Genomic DNA, 18,119 nt, shown 5'->3' with positions numbered 1-18,119 from the left:
CGTTATTTGTTTTATTATTTATCATTGATGACGTGAAGTAAGAAATTGAAATTAAAATTATGATATACACGTATAATATATAAATAAAAGCATAAAATTATGTTCTGTATACCTTAAATTGTTTTTCTTTAATTCAACGTTATTTATACTTTGTATAGTATGTATGTTCTTCATACAAGCACATACATACTTGATTTTAGGATTTGTAATCATTATTTAAAAATAGGTGTTATAATTAGGGCTTATACGAGTACGTATATATATATTAAATAATATATTTATATGTTAAGTCAAATGGGCTATAATCAGCCATTGCCTAAACCTTGCGATTTTAATACAGTATGAATGATAATGCTTTGCGCATATAGTATTAGTTTTCATTAGCATATTGTGGTCCTTACTTGTTATTGAGAAATTTGCAGCAACTTGGAACTACTGTTGTTGCAAGAGTAAGAACAAACCTGTTATGAAATAAATACCACGGAAAATGGGATCGGATTAAAGAATTTTTTATTTAACAAAAAATTGTCAAAGAAAGTGCGTGCATTCATTGATCCTGTGTAAAAGTAAAACACTCTTCAACCGAAATCCTTCAATTACTTCGCTCTAGCGCTTTTTATGTCCATTATCTCTAGGCTATACTCACTCAAGGCTCAAACTTTCCCCTCTGGAACCACAGAACACACGATTGACAGAAATATTTTCAAATTAACAAATTTGTTTCAGCTTCCCAAAAACTCTTTGAGCTACTTGTTGTTCAAGAGTTTAATAAATTTTTTTTTTTATTTTAATTCTGAGAGTGAGTTCGGGTGGTGTGTGATTTGTATTTTTCTATAAACTAATATATATTCACTTATACTTTTATTTTTTATCCTTTATTATTTTACTAATTTACACGCCATTAATGTGCTTACCGCTGGTTTTCCACATCTTTAAAGTTTTATTACATACTAACAGAATTAATAAATAAACTTATGTACCGGCAAAATCACACAAAGCGTGTTTGCTTTATCACCCCCCATAGAAGCAACCACACCCCTTCAATTTAAGTGTGTTTTGCTGTCACACAAGTTGTGTAAAAGTAGTTTTTTAAAATATTTGGGGCGGAGTACATCCAGTCCACTTGATCGAATGACGATGACCGGGCTCTCTGTCCCTCGAAGCTGAGTTGTGGTTTAGCGTAGCTGGGCTGCGGCTGTTTGTATGTATGTTGCAGCAATGTGGGGTATGTAGTTACTTTAACAGGTGTGTGGTTGTGGATCGTGGTAGCATCGGAACAAAGCAAAGTACGAAATGCGACCTTATCGATAAATGTAAAGAACGCTCTTACCACCACGTGGTTTTCTTTCACTATCCTTTGTATACATACATTCTATTTAATATGTTCTAATGCATTTTAATTATAGCATGTTTAATCTGAAAAGAAACAAGAAGATTTAGTTTGCAAATACATATGTGGCTACATGGAAAAAAAGCCAATATGATATGCAGAAAACGCTTCATTCATCGCCAGGGCCGAAAAAAATAAGCACGGAAAAATTAATTTTAAGCGCTTAGATAAGCATAAAACATTGGTAAATATGCTCGCAAAACAACAAAAATTAAGTACAGTTTAATGTTTTGTTTTTTATTCAGTTTATTTCAAGGATTGGAAAATTACAATGGACATACAAGTGTTGCTTGATTCTCTCGTTTAAATTTTTTTTTTTTAATATTCGTTATTCTCCTTTTCTTAGAAATTTTAATCTCTTTAATAACACCAATGTCTTCTCGTAGAGACGAACCATTGGTTTTAAATTTTTGTATCCAAGCAGAAATACAATTGAAGTTACGGATTAATAAGCACCAAATATTTTTTATGTTATTATTTGTAAACCTTTTTCTTAGTTCGAAGAATAAAATAAAATCCCAAGAAATTGTAAAGAAAAATTTATTGAGCGAAATTTTCTTAAGCAGTACGAAGTTCTTAAGAAATTTGCTACGCTTTCTACTATGGTTTGCTAAAGTTTGTTTGCGACGAGTACAAGACATCCCTGTTTTCAATAGAAATATATGCCCGTTCCATTATTGCGTAAGGAAAAAGTGAGACAGCATGATCCTTAAAATTAAGCTTTGAAACCCTGAATAAGCAATTCCAAGCAAAAGCTTAAACTTTTCGGCCCTGTTCATCACCTACCAACGGGCACCAAAATAGCTGCTATATGATTTTCTACTTTTCTGGCCATGCTTAAAAATACTATGAGACATTGGTTAACATTTTTCTGGCGCCCTGAAATTCTCAACTCTCTTATAAAAAACATTTTTACATGCCGTTGCGAAGTAAAAAGAATGGTTTTAATAGAATGAATATTTTTAATTTTTTCCGTCACTTGAACAAATAGCAAGCAAGTATATAAAAAATTTAGAAAAGTGCATTCCTTTACCATTTTTATATGAACATTTTGGTTTCCTTGGGAGTTTAAGAATTAATAAGCTCGCCATAAGGATATTTTATTTTAAAGGTATTATAAACTCTCACTGATTTTATCGCTTCAGCATAATTTTTTTCGATTTTCGTGGGATTTTCTTCTAATGATTTATGTTTTATCGATACAGCTATGAAATCTACAACACAGGACAAAAGGTGATTTCATTTCTGCATACTGAACTCAAATTTATTTTTGGATTATAAAACTCTTGCAGCAAATGTTGTTCAAAAGAACAATTTTGTGAACTATTAGTCCGGCGTCCGCTGTGGTGTAGTGGTAAGCAGTGCGCGCTTCCACTCCGCAGCGCCTGGGTTCAAGCCCTGGTCAAAGCAACATTGAAAAAAAATTAGGAAAAAGGCTTTTTCTTAACAGCGGTCGCCCCTTAGCAGGCAATGGCAAACCTCCGCGTGTATTTCTGCCATGAAAAAAAGCTTCTCATAAAAATACAATCGCCGTTCGGAGTCGACGTTAAACTTGTAGGTCCCTCCTCTTTGTGTGACAACATCAAGGCGCACGTCACAAATCGGAGGAGAAGCTCGGCCAAACACTAACATATGTGTAAGCGCCAATCTATTATTAGTCCGGCGTCGGACCATCCTATTTTTTATAGTTTTCTGTTAGCTTAACTTTGTACCACGTTACCGATTTCTATAATTTTTTTTTAATGAGAATTGAAGTCGGTTTTGTTTTTTGATTATCTTTGAGTATGCATGTTAGACATGTTACTATGAAATATGTTTGCGAATTATCTTTTTTATTGTTTTAGTCTCCTACCTATGATGTGACTTTCCATGTTCGTAATACGTGGCTTTGACGCTGGCTGCGGTATAATTGTTATCTCATCATTTATTTTAAGCGGTTTTAATAGCGAATCATTCGCTGCCATTAAATTACTACGCTGCTGATGACTGAGTCCACCACCAATGCCCATTCCACTTCCGCTGGGCATACCACCGGCCGCCGCAGCAGCTGCACTATTCTTCTTGCCATCCATAGCCTTCTTAGCGACGGTACTATGCGCCGTATACACATGTGTCTCGAATTGTTTGTACATACCGAAAGTGGCGGTACACACTGTACATTTGTATGACAAATGTGCAGGTTTTAATGTCATATGATGATCGCGCGACACGTGATTCAATAACTTCCATTGATACATCTGTTTCAGAAAATAATAACAATGTATAAAAAAACTTGTATAGAGCAAGAATATGTAGAAAAATTTACCCTGCCACAAACTGGACACCGGCCGGCATCTTTTCCCTTATTTGCGGCTTCCTGCATCGAGCTTGTGACCAAACCATGAGAGCCCAACAAGTGCCGTTCCAGACCCTGGTCGGTAAAGAATCGAAATTGACATTTTTGACAATTCAACGGCGGTCGGTTGTATATCATTTTTGGGTGTATCTGTAAAAGAAAAAATTAAAATATTGCATTGTATGATTCAAATAAAAGCTCTTACCTTCACTTTGTGCATCCATTGCATGTGGTTGCGTAGCTGTTCAAGATCCTTAATATAGCCATCGCATATTTCACAGATGACGAACTGTGCTTTGCTATTACCACCACCAGCACCCATTGGATTTTGACCAGGCTTCATACCAGCCGGGGGCATTTTGCTTGTCGACGGTGCTGACACAACCGGCTGTGCATTGTTTTGGCGAGGTAGTGGAGTTATTGAAATACTCGGTTGACCGGAAAGCGTCTTTTTTGCAAAAGCATTGGCTGCCTATAGAAATAAGGTTTGTTTATCTTCTGCAAACAATTATATATTCAAACATTTACATACTTGCAACAGTTGCCCTCCTGGTACTTGATAGTTATTGGGTTGCACCACATTAGTAGCCATTTGGGATCTTATAGGTGCGGGCCCACGAAGCAATGCTCCAGTTGACAAAGAACCAGCTTTTTGTGACGCGATAGTTGTAGGGCGACCGCGGGCTTTGTTCGCTGCGTTTTGGGCAGCCATCGCAGCCGCTTGCATGCTGCGTGCTTGTGCTGCTGCTTGTTGCTGTTGCTGTATAGATGCAAGGGCTGCCTTTTGTGCTGCAGCTTGAGCAGCCATAGCCTAAAATAATTACAAAAGAAAGTTGGTAAAAATGGCCTCCAGTCGTATTCTGGTCTATTTAGGTTTTAGTGAGCTACAGACAGTATTAAAATAAAACAAAACGTTTACACATATTGCAAAGTTTACAGCAACGAGCAAAAGTTCATGAATATACATAACTTTATAATGAAGTCGAGACATCTACAAAATTAATATAAATTTGATTATGTGTTTTGAGTTCGCCTCCACTACATTTTGAGCTCTCTTCTCCATAGTCTATTTGTTGATCTCTTTACCCTATTATTTATAACTACTATAAAGCCTATCTTCGGCGCGAAGAACCATATATAAAAAAAAACATTACTCAGTTTACCTGATATGCCGTCGCAGTGCCCACAAGTCCGTGACGTGGCTTGATTCGTGGTATCTTCGCTGGAGCTTCCCAGTCAGCAGGCGGTGCCAAGTTTATTTCAGGCCGGAATTTCTTCGCACAAACTGGTTGATGGCGGCCTAATTTTGCTTTACCGTTGTCTTCAAAGCCACAGTTCGGGCACTGATGATACGGCAAGGGTTTGATAAGACGCGCTTTGATATTATGTATCGCTTCCATGTGATAAACAATTTCGGTAGCATTGCGAATCTCGAAAGGACAAAAGTTACACTTATACAAGGGGCCATTCATATGTGGCGTTTCGTAGTGATTGGCCATCGCAAGTGCAGACTCGGACTTGAAATTGCAAAACTCACATCGTTTCATAGTAAATTTGAATGGCGTGTTCTTCTTTCGAGATGCCTCCAAGTTGCCTGATAGTGCTGATATAGCACGTTCGAATTCTGTAATGTTTTTGCCAAGACTTTTGCGCATTTTACGTTTTTGCAATCGTATCAAATCGGACTGAACAAACTCTTGCACCTGGCCCACACCGATGTCCATGAAAAATTTACCCAATGGACTTTCGAAATAATTATCTTGCCCGAGTTTGGAGGCCACACTGGCGTTTTGTGCTGATGAACTAGGTGATTGGACAAGTGCCGCTGTTGGCTTAATAGCGCCTTTCAGTGCTGGAAAATCATCGCCGGCTTCCTTTATTAACACTTTAGTGCGCAGCCCGGACTCCGAATCATCATCATCGTCATCGTCATCATCTTCATCCGATTCCTCAGACCAAGATTCATCAGGCTCGTCACCACCACGTCTCCGTTTCTTCTTTTTGCTAGTTTTCTCTTCCTTATCCTCCTTATTTTGCTCTGTGATCATGTCAAATTCATCCTCTTTATCGACCTCGGCGAGATCTTCTTTTGTCAATTTATATGTGTCTTCGATATTTTTAACAATATTTTTGAGATTGTCTGCAGGCGGTTTCTCATATATATAGGGAACGATAAATGAAGGCGCCTCCAGAACAAACATATCGTCAGTGAGACCTGGAAGTAAATTTGCGGCATTGAGCCCTGAAAATGATGTGTTGGCGATTGCGGAGCTCGCTATTGGCATGCCAACTGGTATTACGGGTATGAGTTTTGGTGGCCCGCTGGGTAGTACAACGCCAGCTGCTGGCGTTATATTCACAGGATATACATTACTCTCAGCCACTTTCTTAGCAGCGGCAACAGCAGCTGCAGTGGCGGCGGCTGTATCTTGAGCCAAGAGTGATCTTGCATCTTTGATCGATATTTGATTGGTATTGGTACCCGACCCCACGTTACGCAGACGCTTACTTGGCGGCTGTGAATCATCAGAGTGTTGTGGTGAATCAATGGCTAAACTTTTGCGCTTACTTAGATCGTTTACCGTTGGCGCCGGTGTGTCGTCTTCTATTACTACACAATCATCATCTTCATCATCATCTATGATTTGTGTTTCATCAGATGGTTTCGGTTTTGTAGACGTTGTATTTGCTTCTGTATCTGAATCCGATGCAATAACTACGGCACCATCCGAGTCACTACAGATCGATCGCGTTTTACGTACTGAACTAGCCTTCGGCGTTGCGGTACTGTTTTCAGAGATGTTCAGTGTTGTATCAGCGGTAGTCCCTTTAGGAACTGTTATCACTTCATCGTCCGAGTCGTCTCCTAGATCAACAAAGCCACTAGCGTCACTCTTTGAAATACCGTTTTCTTTCTTTTGAGATTTCGACTTTATCTCATTGCTGATCGCAAGTGGATCCCCCGAAATATCCATTGCTTCATGACATTCACCGCTCCTGCTGTCATCATTCTCTCCTTTTGTGGAATTTGCTTGGAGTTCCTGACACTTGACTTCCTTCTCATCCTGACTGGTGGTATCGGCGCCCTCTACTTCACTGACGCTATCGGTGTTGCTGCTAACTGTGGCTGGCCTTTCTACGTTTTCGCTCGGAGCATTACTGTTGTCTTTAGGATCACTTGCTTCTCCCAAAGTGCTTCGCGAGCGCTGCGTGTCGTCTACATCTGCGTCACTTTCGCCGCCAGCTGATTTGTCCGTGCATGTATTGGAGTTTTGTAATTCGTCATTGGATATAGTTGTTGAACTTTGTTTCACAGTTGCAATAATGGGAACAGTTGCTGGGGTGGACGCATCGGCTTTCGTATCATTACTGGATTGTTTAGGGCCATCATTCGCGCAAGCTGTTATCTTGCTGTCTTCACCACCACCAAGTCCGTTTTCTGTAGTGGATGAGGCCGTCATTTGAGAATCATCTTCCTCGGTGTCGGCGCAATCAACGTCCATTTGTTCGTTATGACAGTCGACGTCTGAAACTCGACTTTTAATAATTTTGTTTACACCATTCTGCTGATCTTTTAATTGCTGCCCGTCGTTGGGGATGATTGCCGAAGCACTACCTTCGGTGTAACTTGTAGGCGCTGAGTGATCCTCAGTTATGGTGAGAGTTGAGGAAACGGGTTGCGTGGTTGCCTCCGGCATGATACCATCGACTTCAGTCATTTGTTTGCAGAGTTTTTAGTTTCCACCAAATTCAGCTGCAAATGAAAGGAAAATCTCTTTCAATATTCTCAATTCAATGATGTGGACTAAATAAAGTTTTAGTAAATATCAAATTGCCTTTGCTTTCAAGTAAGGGATTCTCAAACAACTTCAATATTCAAGCTCTGACATTTGGAGTCAACTTACTGTCAGGTTTGAAAATTTATGGTATAAGAACAATCAAAAATATATGTACATACATATGATATTCTTGGGCAAAGTATATTCAAGAACAAATGAGTATGAGTAGAGGAACACAACATATAAGTGACTTAAATTTTAACTAGCTCGGGTTATGTATCAGGTGCCATAAGGTGTTTCTGTTGAAATAGAACTTCTACCCTAGGAAAATCTACCAAAGATACTGGGTCTTAAAGGCTATGATTTATGTATATAATAAAAACTATAATTTGACCGGTTAAATTGAACTCCTTTTTTCGATTATATTGAATAATTTTTTTAAGATTTTGATTTCTTGCGTTTTTATGATCGCTTTGAATACTCTATTATAAAAAAAAATTAAATTTTAAAATAACGGTTATATAATTGAAACAATCAAAAATGATCGACAAAATAAAAATCCAACTTTAAGTGTTAAATTATGTTTTATATGATGATGAATTAAAATATCGATGTATTAATTAATTCTTATTTGGAACTATATATGTACATACGTATGTATATGCATTTAACGAACATTTATTATTTGTTCGAGTTATTTTAATAGAACGTTTAGATAAAATAATGATATTAAAGTAAAGTAAAGATAAAATAATGATATTAAAGTAAAATTACACCAATTAGATTATATATATATATATGGATACATCAGTTAGTTCAGACTGCAAATTTCAGTATATAGTGGTAAGAAGAAGCTATGAAAGAGTGGGAGAAAAAAATGTGGGAACACATATGTACATATACATTAATATATGTATATGTGCATACATATAGACAATAAATAATGAATTGTAAATCGCAAAGGCCGCAGGAAATTCTCTATAAATTTGGTGAAATCGGCTAAATTTGCCGCCAATTGGAACTTATATAGTATCGCTTATGGTAGAACAACTCGCTTTTAGACTTACTTGTGGACGGACGTATGAAAGTACGAACATGCGTACAAACATAAGACACCGACTACGAACGGTGGGTTAAAAGATGGAAAGAAGCAAAAAAGAGAATTAAGTGAACGGGCGGACGGACGGTTGGAACGACGGAGGAACAAACAAACGATTAGACGCCATATTGGATTTTCTACAAAAACGTTGGCAAGCAGATGCATATATATATATAGTATGTACATTTTTGTATATATGTATTTACATATAATATATTTACTTTCAAAAAATGGCACATACATAAATATCTGTGTGCAGATACATGTATAGTATATACATATAGTCTTTTAAAAGTACAAAACCGCGTATCGTCATTCTGCAAAACCGCGTAACTGACATTTGCTGCCAAAAATTGGATTTGCTCACACAAGTTCTTGGCTGAATCCCTATCCATTCGTCCTGCAACATACTAGCCAGAAATGCGATTGCTTAAAAAAAAATAGAACCATTTTGAAATATGATTGTTTTCACTCTTTCTAGCAAATAATTTATGCAACCTCACATACGCAGTTTTGCATTTTGTTGATACGCGGTTTTGTATTTGAAACGGCGATATGTATTTATATGATATACAAACTAAAACATCCAATATACAGGTATTGAAAACGTATATACATATGTACATATGTATGAAGGTATATACATATATGTACTTACGTAAAAATTGTAGATGTTTGTAGATATTTAAACCTATGCATTTGCGTGCACATGCATATACTTATGTACATATGTATATAGTAGATAATGAAGAAAAAACTAATGTGTATCTATACGTAGATGGCTGTATATATCTACAAATGTGTATATGTATGTTTGCGTATCTGTATGTATGTATGTATATATGTACACAAGTAAGTTTTTGGCTCCATCTAACTTTATAACGATAGATAGAAACAGGAAACTTACACTAGCAGCGCTTTTAAGGGGCAAAAACTAGAAGTTGGTGCATATACATATGTATGTATGTATGATAGCTATATCATTTAATATAGGAACATACATAACCATATATACTAAGTACAATATTTGTTGAGACAGTTTGAGTGCACGTAAATATGTATTTTATGTATCTATGTATACATATTTATGTATGTACGGGCGACTACATAGTACATATAATACAAGCAGTTACATAATATGTACATATATGTATATAATGAATGTAAATAAGTAGTTTCTAAAATAGAGCACTGTAATATCATTGGTACTTGTATATATAAATAGTATGTACGTAGGTATATAAGATCATAGCTTACTGTAAACTACTAAAAGATATGCTACCCAGGCACCCACAGTAGAGCACCTTCTTTGCAGATATCCAGCTTTAATGAGGAGCAAAAACGCCAAACTAGGAGCATAGGAGTTCGTAACACTACAAGAGCTCTTTGATATACATATGTTTGCCTCCACAATGTACTCAATTTTATCAACCATGCTGTGGTGTTCAGTGCTTTCTTTTTTATAACATATGAACAAAAACTATTTTTTTGTGGAAGAAAATGCGCAACACCCCCGACAAGAAAAATTCAACAAAATCAATGGAAATTTTGGTGTGTTGAAACTTGCAGTTTATCATACTAAAATTGAATGGGCTACAAAACTGCATATTCGAAAATTTTCTTAAAATTCTGAATAAAAGGTTTGAAATTTTGATGAAAATTTTTTGAAGTTTGATTAATTTTTATGAACTTTGTGCAATTTTTGTGTTATAGATCGAACAATATTTTAAATTAAAATTCTTAAGAATAAGTACATAAACATACGGTGAATGATACAGTGGTCGAAAAAAAATATAGCCGCACCACATTTTGACAAGTTGTAACATATCATATTTTTTATTATTTAATTAAAAAAAAAAATCAACCAACTTTTGCACAAATTACGAGCATTTTTAATTAGATTTCCTAGAAAGATTCTGAGTACAATAAAGTACAAGGTTCAAATGGCTGAAAATTAGCGTTAATTTCTTAGATTTTTTTCCCCCATTTGCTTCCATATAACGAATAAACACAATTTATTTTTATCTTCGACGAAAAAAATTCTAAAAAATTAACGGTAATTTTTAGCCCTTTGAAACTTATACTTTATTCGACTAGAATTCAATGAGCTACAAAACTGCATACTCAGAATCTTTCTAGGAAGTCTAATTAGAAAAGCTAGAAATTTTAACAAAAAGTTTGTTTAATTTTTTTTAATATCGCACAAAGTTTGAAACTGGATTTAGACTGGGTTTGTTAAAGAATAAATTATATTTTTATAAAAAAAAACAACATTAAAAAGGAAATAAGGGGCCGTGTGCATAAAACCTAAGCAAATGCTTTTCTTAAAATTTCAGACCTTCACTCATTTCGTTCAAATAAATTTATGTATGAAATTTTAAGAAAAAGCAATTGCTAAGATCTTATGCATATGACCCAAGTTCTTAAAGCTTGTCAAATGTATAATTTTTTCGACCACCGTATGTCCGATACTGTACTAAAAGACTTTTAGGATTAATAAAAAAAATGGAATTTTGGTATAATAATGGCCTCATGATTTTAAAGCATGCTTCATATTGTGCAGAAATTTCAATGTCTAAGTAGTTTCCGCATGAGGAGCGAAAATGTACATATCTCTATTTTCACCATGATGAGTGTCAATTGGAAACTTTGAACGCATCTCCTGAGCAATAATTGCATTTTTTGGCTGTTGTTTAGTAAATTACAGCGTGTCTCTGCTGCAAGTGTCAAAATATAAAATAAATGCAGTAATGGGCGGTCTCTTCTATTTTGTGTAAAAATATCTTAGCTGCATGGATTGACCATAGCTCAATAAGACAAAATCGGTCTTTATTTGTATCATGGGAGCTTATGTATGTATGTAAATTGTATTCTTTAAATTCATTTTCTCCAGTTTTTGATTATGGCACTCTTGCAGAAAAAAATACGTTATGTATGTACATACGTATGCATGCTGCTATGTAAATACATATTTATGCATTATTTACACATTATTCATATTATTAAAAACAATTTTTTAAGTAATAATTCGTATCTAATTTTGCATTCCCGGTTTCCATTTGATTTGCAGATACACGTTTGTATACATACATAGTATAGCTGCAAGCAAAAAAAAACACTCAGTCAAATATATGTACATACATATTTGTATATACATAATTATATATCGCTTCAATAATGTCATAATAAAAAAAAATAAATTTTGAGTCGAGTATGCAGAAATTACCGCTACCCTATTCTTCTATGTTGTGTAAAAATTTCAAGCTACCTGTATCTCACTAGAATAAAATATGTATTAATTTTTACTAAGGGAGTATATATAAATTAAAAACTTTAAACCCGTTTTTCTCGAGTTTAGCTTTTTTGAGTTATGACACTATTGATGTAAATCAGCGATATGTACATATGTATATGTATGTACCTGAAAAATTTACAAGATGAAGTGCTAACTTTTAGCCGCGGCAAAGGCTTTCACATGCATCTTCTGATGATACTTTTTTTAGTTAAAAACAAAATACATATATACATAAGTACTAAATATTTTTCGTAACATTTTGGTTTTCACTACATTTGCACAAAATCTTTTTTGAGCGTGTCCAAACGCTGTCGTTTTGGTTACGCTACCCTACAAGCCGACAGCTTGTTCTGTCCTCTGAACCCTCTTTGTTTTTGCATCCGCCACTATATTTGCCTGTTTTTCTTGCTAGTCACATTTTGTTATTATTTGGTGTTCATAGCGCTCCTGTAGTCAGATATCAAAGCTGATGAGTGGTTGGTAATACATACATATATATGTATTAGCACAGAAATGTAAGAATTTTACTTAAAAGTAACCAGTGATTGGAGGCGGCTAAGATCAGATGAAGTAAATAAAAATACAATCGCTCACCGTACTCGTTGCCAACGTATGATACCTACTGAAGACATCAGAATGGCGCGAGAGCGTAATCAGCTTGGAAAGCCAATATAACTAGTTGCAACCAGGGTTGCTGCTCTGCTGTACGAATAGCGTTGGAGTAATAAGAGGTCGAAATTAAAAAAAATAGGCAACCCTATATAATTTTATTGAGCTAAAATGCTTTTGTTCAATTTGGCGGAAGATTTTTCAAATATTCTACAAGTCGTATTGAATATTTAAACTGATTTCCTAATCTTATGGATATTTTTTCTTTTTAAATTAGGGCGGTACATGATGAAGGTTAAGGTTGATAAAGGATAATCTTGCTCTTCCAAAAAGTTAAGTAAGTTCCAAAAAATTACTAATCCAGTAAATAATTACTCGTAGTTTCACTGTGTCAGAAGTTTTTATGAATGCTATGTTATAACAGCATTTTCCATTAGAATTAAGATATTCTCTATTTATTAAAGAGGAAATAGTTTCTACTTGAAGTTCATTTCGACATTTTGTTTTTATTAATTTTTGCATGAAGAAGATGAAGAATGTGCAATCGACAACAATCCTTGAGCGATGTTGTCTGTGTTTGAAAACATTGGCTCGTTTAAAATATTTTTGGTGATTCTTATTTTTAACCAAAATCACAAATATTGAGGTTGACAAAATTTTTTAAATCAAGATGTTCAGTCCTAAGTTATGTGTTGTTGTATTCTAGCAATTTCACACATCTGAAACAATAAGTGTATAAGTGGAACAATGATTTGCATATTTCCTGATAACACAGAGGAAGATTTCAGCTTTGAAGCCCAAATTAGAGCTTCGTCGTTAAAATTCTTCATAGTACGACAAAAATTTACACAAAATTGTTTTACGCTTTTTTCTAAAATTTAGAATATCTTCCTATTTTGGTTTTTAATTGTTTTGGCAAATGACCAATTCTGCTTCTGCTACACAATACACGTCTCGTATATTAATTTTATGCGATTCTAATTTTATTACTTTAGAAATTAATCAAAACAGTGCCGTATAATTTAACGAATCAAGTACTGCCAAATTTTGGCTACAGATGAAATTGTACTAAAAAGTGCTGGGTAGTAGGAGAGTAGAAAGCACTTGAAATTGTATCAAAAAAGTACAAATGTATCGAAATTATCAACACTGGGGTATTCCTACTTGTTATTCAATATACTTATTTTAGTAAATAAAATGCCTTTTAATTCGAGCATAAATGCGGGCCCCCCACTCATTCAGTATTTTACTTAAGAGCTCAGCCAAATAAACTGTTTAAAACGGATATATTTGGAAATGAAATCTCTTTCACCCAGAGATCAATTGACGACAAATTAATTCTATTTTGTATGAGACTTTCTGAAGTTTACTGCACTTTGTGAACCATCATTGAAATGTATGCTTATGTACATAAGTTGAATGGAATTAATAGTTAAAATTCCAATAGAAAAACCTGTTTATAAACTGTAAAAAATTATGTGTGCTGCTAGAGATTATTTGAGAAAAAACGCAAAGAATTTTGACAATCAATGTTCACGAAAAAGCAAAGCGCTGTGTGCAGATTTCTGGTCAACCCACAAGTATTTCAATAGAGCTATTTGTTTTCTTTGATAATATTGCATGTCCGTTTCCTGTTCTTACTTCTGACAAGTAAAGCAACACTGAGTTTTGTGCCGGATTCTCACCGGCCGTGGTGGCAAATTGTTGCCGGGCTATTGCTTATTTGACATTCGCATTTGTTTTCCGGTGAGTATCACAAACAGAATGCTCAAATGCCGTCTATGTTTCTGATGGCAGCTGCTTTGGTTTCGTATCGTAAAATGTCAATTAGGTAAAAAACAACATGCGAAAGCGGCAAACAAAACAAAATAGATGACTGTGGTGTATCTTTGGTTGTTGCTCTTTCTGCCTATGTAGCTGTTTGATGGCGCGCTGAGCTAGTAAGACCCAGTACATAGTTTGTATATACATACATTAGTACATCCATAAGAACTAATGCATGTACATATGTATGTTCAAATGTAAAAATATACATACGTATGCATACAAGACCTCCACTTGCAGAAAATTTAGAGCTTTTGTTGCAGGTTTGGATATTCCTCATAAAAGTAGGTACCAGACTATGTTCGTAATAAGTTAGTCCTCAAAAAGTAGAATTAAAATACATAATATGTGTACTGGGCCATTCCATTGTGACTGGTGGGACATTTTACTCCACAATGTGATCAATTGTGAATTATAACTATGTCGTCGGAACTTATACAATAGCAAAAGATTTTTTAACATATAACTATACTATGTAATGTATAAAATTTCTTTAACAAAAATGCCATACGATTTCTTAGTTTTACGTAACTAACACTGAAAAGAACTCTATTTCACCCTTGAGATGATGAGTTTAAGCAAAAACACTTAATCTTGACGAACGATGTTTTTGTGTTGTAAAATATGAATTATACGCTATTGTTTTCAATTAAAACTAGGTTTATATAATCTTCAAAGAAATATTAAAAAATAATTAAAGTTGTGACTGGTGGGACATATCCTTGTGACTGGTATAAAGTTATTATGCATGAAATAAAAGTTTGCATAGACAAAATTTTTTTTAATATTTTTCAACAGATTAATGAAACGCAGTCATTTAGAAAGAGGATACTTCTGAAATAAAGATAATTAGGGCATATATAAATTTATATCGTTTTCCTCCATTACATGGAATGACCCTATTTTTGAATGTATTTAGCTTTAGACCAAAATTAAGCAAAATACCCGAAATTATAAGGAAAAGCGACTGCATATTTTTTATTCACATGAAATGTTTTTTTTTTTAACAATAACAACATTGTCTTAAATATTATATCACTTTACTCTTCCCATTTGAAACCTTGTTTGGATCGAGTAGTAGTAGTTTCGACTACTAGAAAAATTTCGTTGTAAAGAGAGCGAAAGAGAGAGATGGAGTGAAACTATTCTTGTGGTTACGAAAAACTTATCGTGGTGATAAAAAGTAGATTTTTTTTTATATGATTCACACTGTGACAAGAACTATATAAACAAAATTTTCAAACATTCATCAAAATTTCAAACATTTTAATAAAGTTTAGGGTATGCAGTTTGATAGCCCATTTAATTTAATGTGCAAGTTTGAAGCGGCCAAAATATTCGGCGATTTTTGAAAAAGATTTTTTTGACGACGCGTCGACCTTGTGCAGTTTTTCCATGTAATGCAAGCTTTTCATATGGAAAAAATGCGCAACATTATACGGAAAAAAATTGTCAAAAACCAACCATAATTTTGAGCTACTAAAATTAAATGGGCTGTTACTAAACTGCATACCTGAAATGTTCCTTCCTGTTGTAAACCTTTATTTATATGTACATATACTTTTTGTTTGTTGTATGAACTAGGTATGTTAAAAAAATATATATATATTTTTATTAATTTATGAAATTCTTTTTAAGTCCCGACAATCCCGGGATTTGTAATTTGCAGTAGTCGCTATATTTCTTTTTTATTTAAAATTTAATATTTTTTTACATATGTCTAGCTAATTATACATATACATATTTAACACCGTGCGACAGGCAATTTTAGATACAACAAAAAAATCAATATATTCGCGAAGCCATGGCCCAAATATATGCAGTAAAATTGCGTTTTTATCTGTTCTCTCTGCCGTCCGGAGAAAATTTTGTAGAGAAACAACTGATTAAATTTTTGGGCGCACAAGATATTGAAAATGTCCTTAAAACTTGTATCCTTGAAAATTTGCAATATTTATTTTGAAAAAATTATATGTTAAGGACTAATATAAATTTTAGACCGTCCTCGAATATAGTCCTTCTAACTTAATTAGTTAAAAAAAAAATAATATTGATTAAAAGGGCATTTCAATACCTGTCGTCCTTGTGAACCCAAAAAAATTTTTTTTCTTTAATCCTACAGAATTTTCTCTTTCATTTGGTACCCATTTTTATTCTACGTTGCACTGAATTTTTTAAATCATTTTTTAGAATCCATCATATCTTTGAAATTATAAAGTTCCAATAAAAAAATTGTAAAACTAAAAACGCAGTTTTACTATATTTGACCCATAGTGTCGTGAGTATATTGATTGCTTGGTGTTTTGAATTTTTTTTTGTTTCAAACTGTTTCAATCTTTTTACTCAGAATTTTTAGAAAAATTATATGTACGCAATTTTATAAGTATAGCCCATTAAACTACAGGAGGATAAAGTGCAAGTTTCAAGTGACTAAAAGTAACGTTGATTTTTAATAATTTTTTTGCTGGCGGTGTCACGCATTTTCTTCCATACAAAGTATGTCCGGCATTTTGTTTAAATAGAAGAAAATGCCTAGCATCGTTTAAAAAGTTCGTTAAAATCAACGGTATTTTGTAACTGCATTAAACTTCATTTTATCCTACTTTAATTTAATGGGCTATAAAACTGCGAACCTAAAAATGCTGAGTAAAGTTAGAAATTTTGGCAAATTTTTTTTGCATTTTTATAATTTTTACACAAATTTTTAAATGCGCATTTAAATGCAGTTAATTATATATAAAATCAGGTAGACTTTTATAAAAAAAAAATTAAATATTAAAAGAGAAAAGGAATATAGACTAAGCTGGTTGAAATAAGGCGTTTCTTTTATTTATGCCACTAGTATTATGAACACCACACAATATGTTTACTTAACCTTTTTTTGCATCGAGGTTTTTTCGACATGCCTTAAGTTATTTTAGCATATATATACACGCTAAAGTATTGTTAAACGCGTATAAATTTAATTACTGTCTTTTGTTTTGTTACTAATGAAATATTATACAACTTTCAAACCCATTTATTTATTATTTATTATATGGTCCCTGCAGGGAAACCGCGGACTAGTGAATCTAATTTCTAGTTCCGTACTTGGTCTTTATCGCCAAAAAGGATCTAGTCCGATAGGAACTTGATCCCCACTGGTACTTTTAAAAAACTAATTTTTTCCATTTTTTTCACTAGAAATCTATATCTAAAGTGACGAATTTAGAAATGGTTCGAAAGTATAGAAAAAGGGATGCAGAACGAACTAGATCTTACTTTACATAGATACTTTACATAGATATGTGTTCGGCGGCTTTTTCGTTCAAATACGCTTCTATTCTGTGCTTCGCAGATGCTTTTTCATAGCTTGGTAATAGAAAACTAAGATTTGTGTTAACATTTCAACATCTTGGGTCCGTCTGGAATCTAAGAAATAACAGCGAGCACCTCTGCAAACTCAACTACAGCTAAAGGTATGTATACGTACATTTCTTACAATCATTCAAAGAAATTTAATTTCAAATTGAAAACACCGTTCTTCCAAAATAACTTAAAATCGCACACACGGAAGAACCAAAAAGATTGAAAAATCATGATACTTTTTTCTTTCGTCTGCCGATTTTAGAACTGGTTCGGAACTATAGAATTTAGGACTAGTTCGGGACTATCGAAAAAGGGTGCAGCGGGGGGCAATTGACACTTCCTAGGACATCGCCATGTTAAATTCGCCAGTTGCTTGCATGCAAAAGAGATTTATCGCGAACCAGTACTGGGTCTAAATGTACTAGAAGCGCNTTTGTACC

At 34.1% G+C, this 18,119-nt stretch overlaps 1 protein-coding gene across 2 annotated transcripts; it reads right to left on the bottom strand.

Moving 5' to 3' along the window:
- Window positions 1–285: 285 nt before the first annotated feature.
- LOC108369186 (MOG interacting and ectopic P-granules protein 1-like) lies at window positions 286–12,554 on the bottom strand. 2 transcript variants are annotated; one of them, XM_017624214.1, is made up of 7 exons: window positions 12,493–12,554; window positions 4,889–7,479; window positions 4,258–4,536; window positions 3,931–4,197; window positions 3,696–3,875; window positions 3,243–3,627; window positions 286–1,416 (listed from the first exon to the last, which is right to left on the bottom strand). In XM_017624214.1, the coding sequence occupies exons 2-7, from the start codon at window positions 7,442–7,444 to the stop codon at window positions 1,412–1,414; spliced, it is 3,672 nt and encodes a 1,223-aa protein (XP_017479703.1). In that variant the 5' UTR covers window positions 7,445–7,479; window positions 12,493–12,554; the 3' UTR covers window positions 286–1,411. The 2 variants fall into 2 exon arrangements, with proteins under 2 accessions (XP_017479703.1, XP_017479704.1); XM_017624215.1 differs by lacking the exon at window positions 12,493–12,554 and adding an exon at window positions 12,025–12,043.
- Between the last annotated feature and the right edge of the window lie 5,565 nt (window positions 12,555–18,119).

Source organism: Rhagoletis zephyria, unplaced genomic scaffold (assembly GCF_001687245.7).
Source record: "Rhagoletis zephyria isolate East Lansing unplaced genomic scaffold, Rhagoletis_zephyria_1.1 Rzeph_scaffold_03533, whole genome shotgun sequence".
In the NCBI taxonomy this organism is placed as follows: Eukaryota; Metazoa; Arthropoda; class Insecta; order Diptera; family Tephritidae; genus Rhagoletis; species Rhagoletis zephyria.
This window is presented reverse-complemented; position numbering and strand designations above follow the sequence as displayed.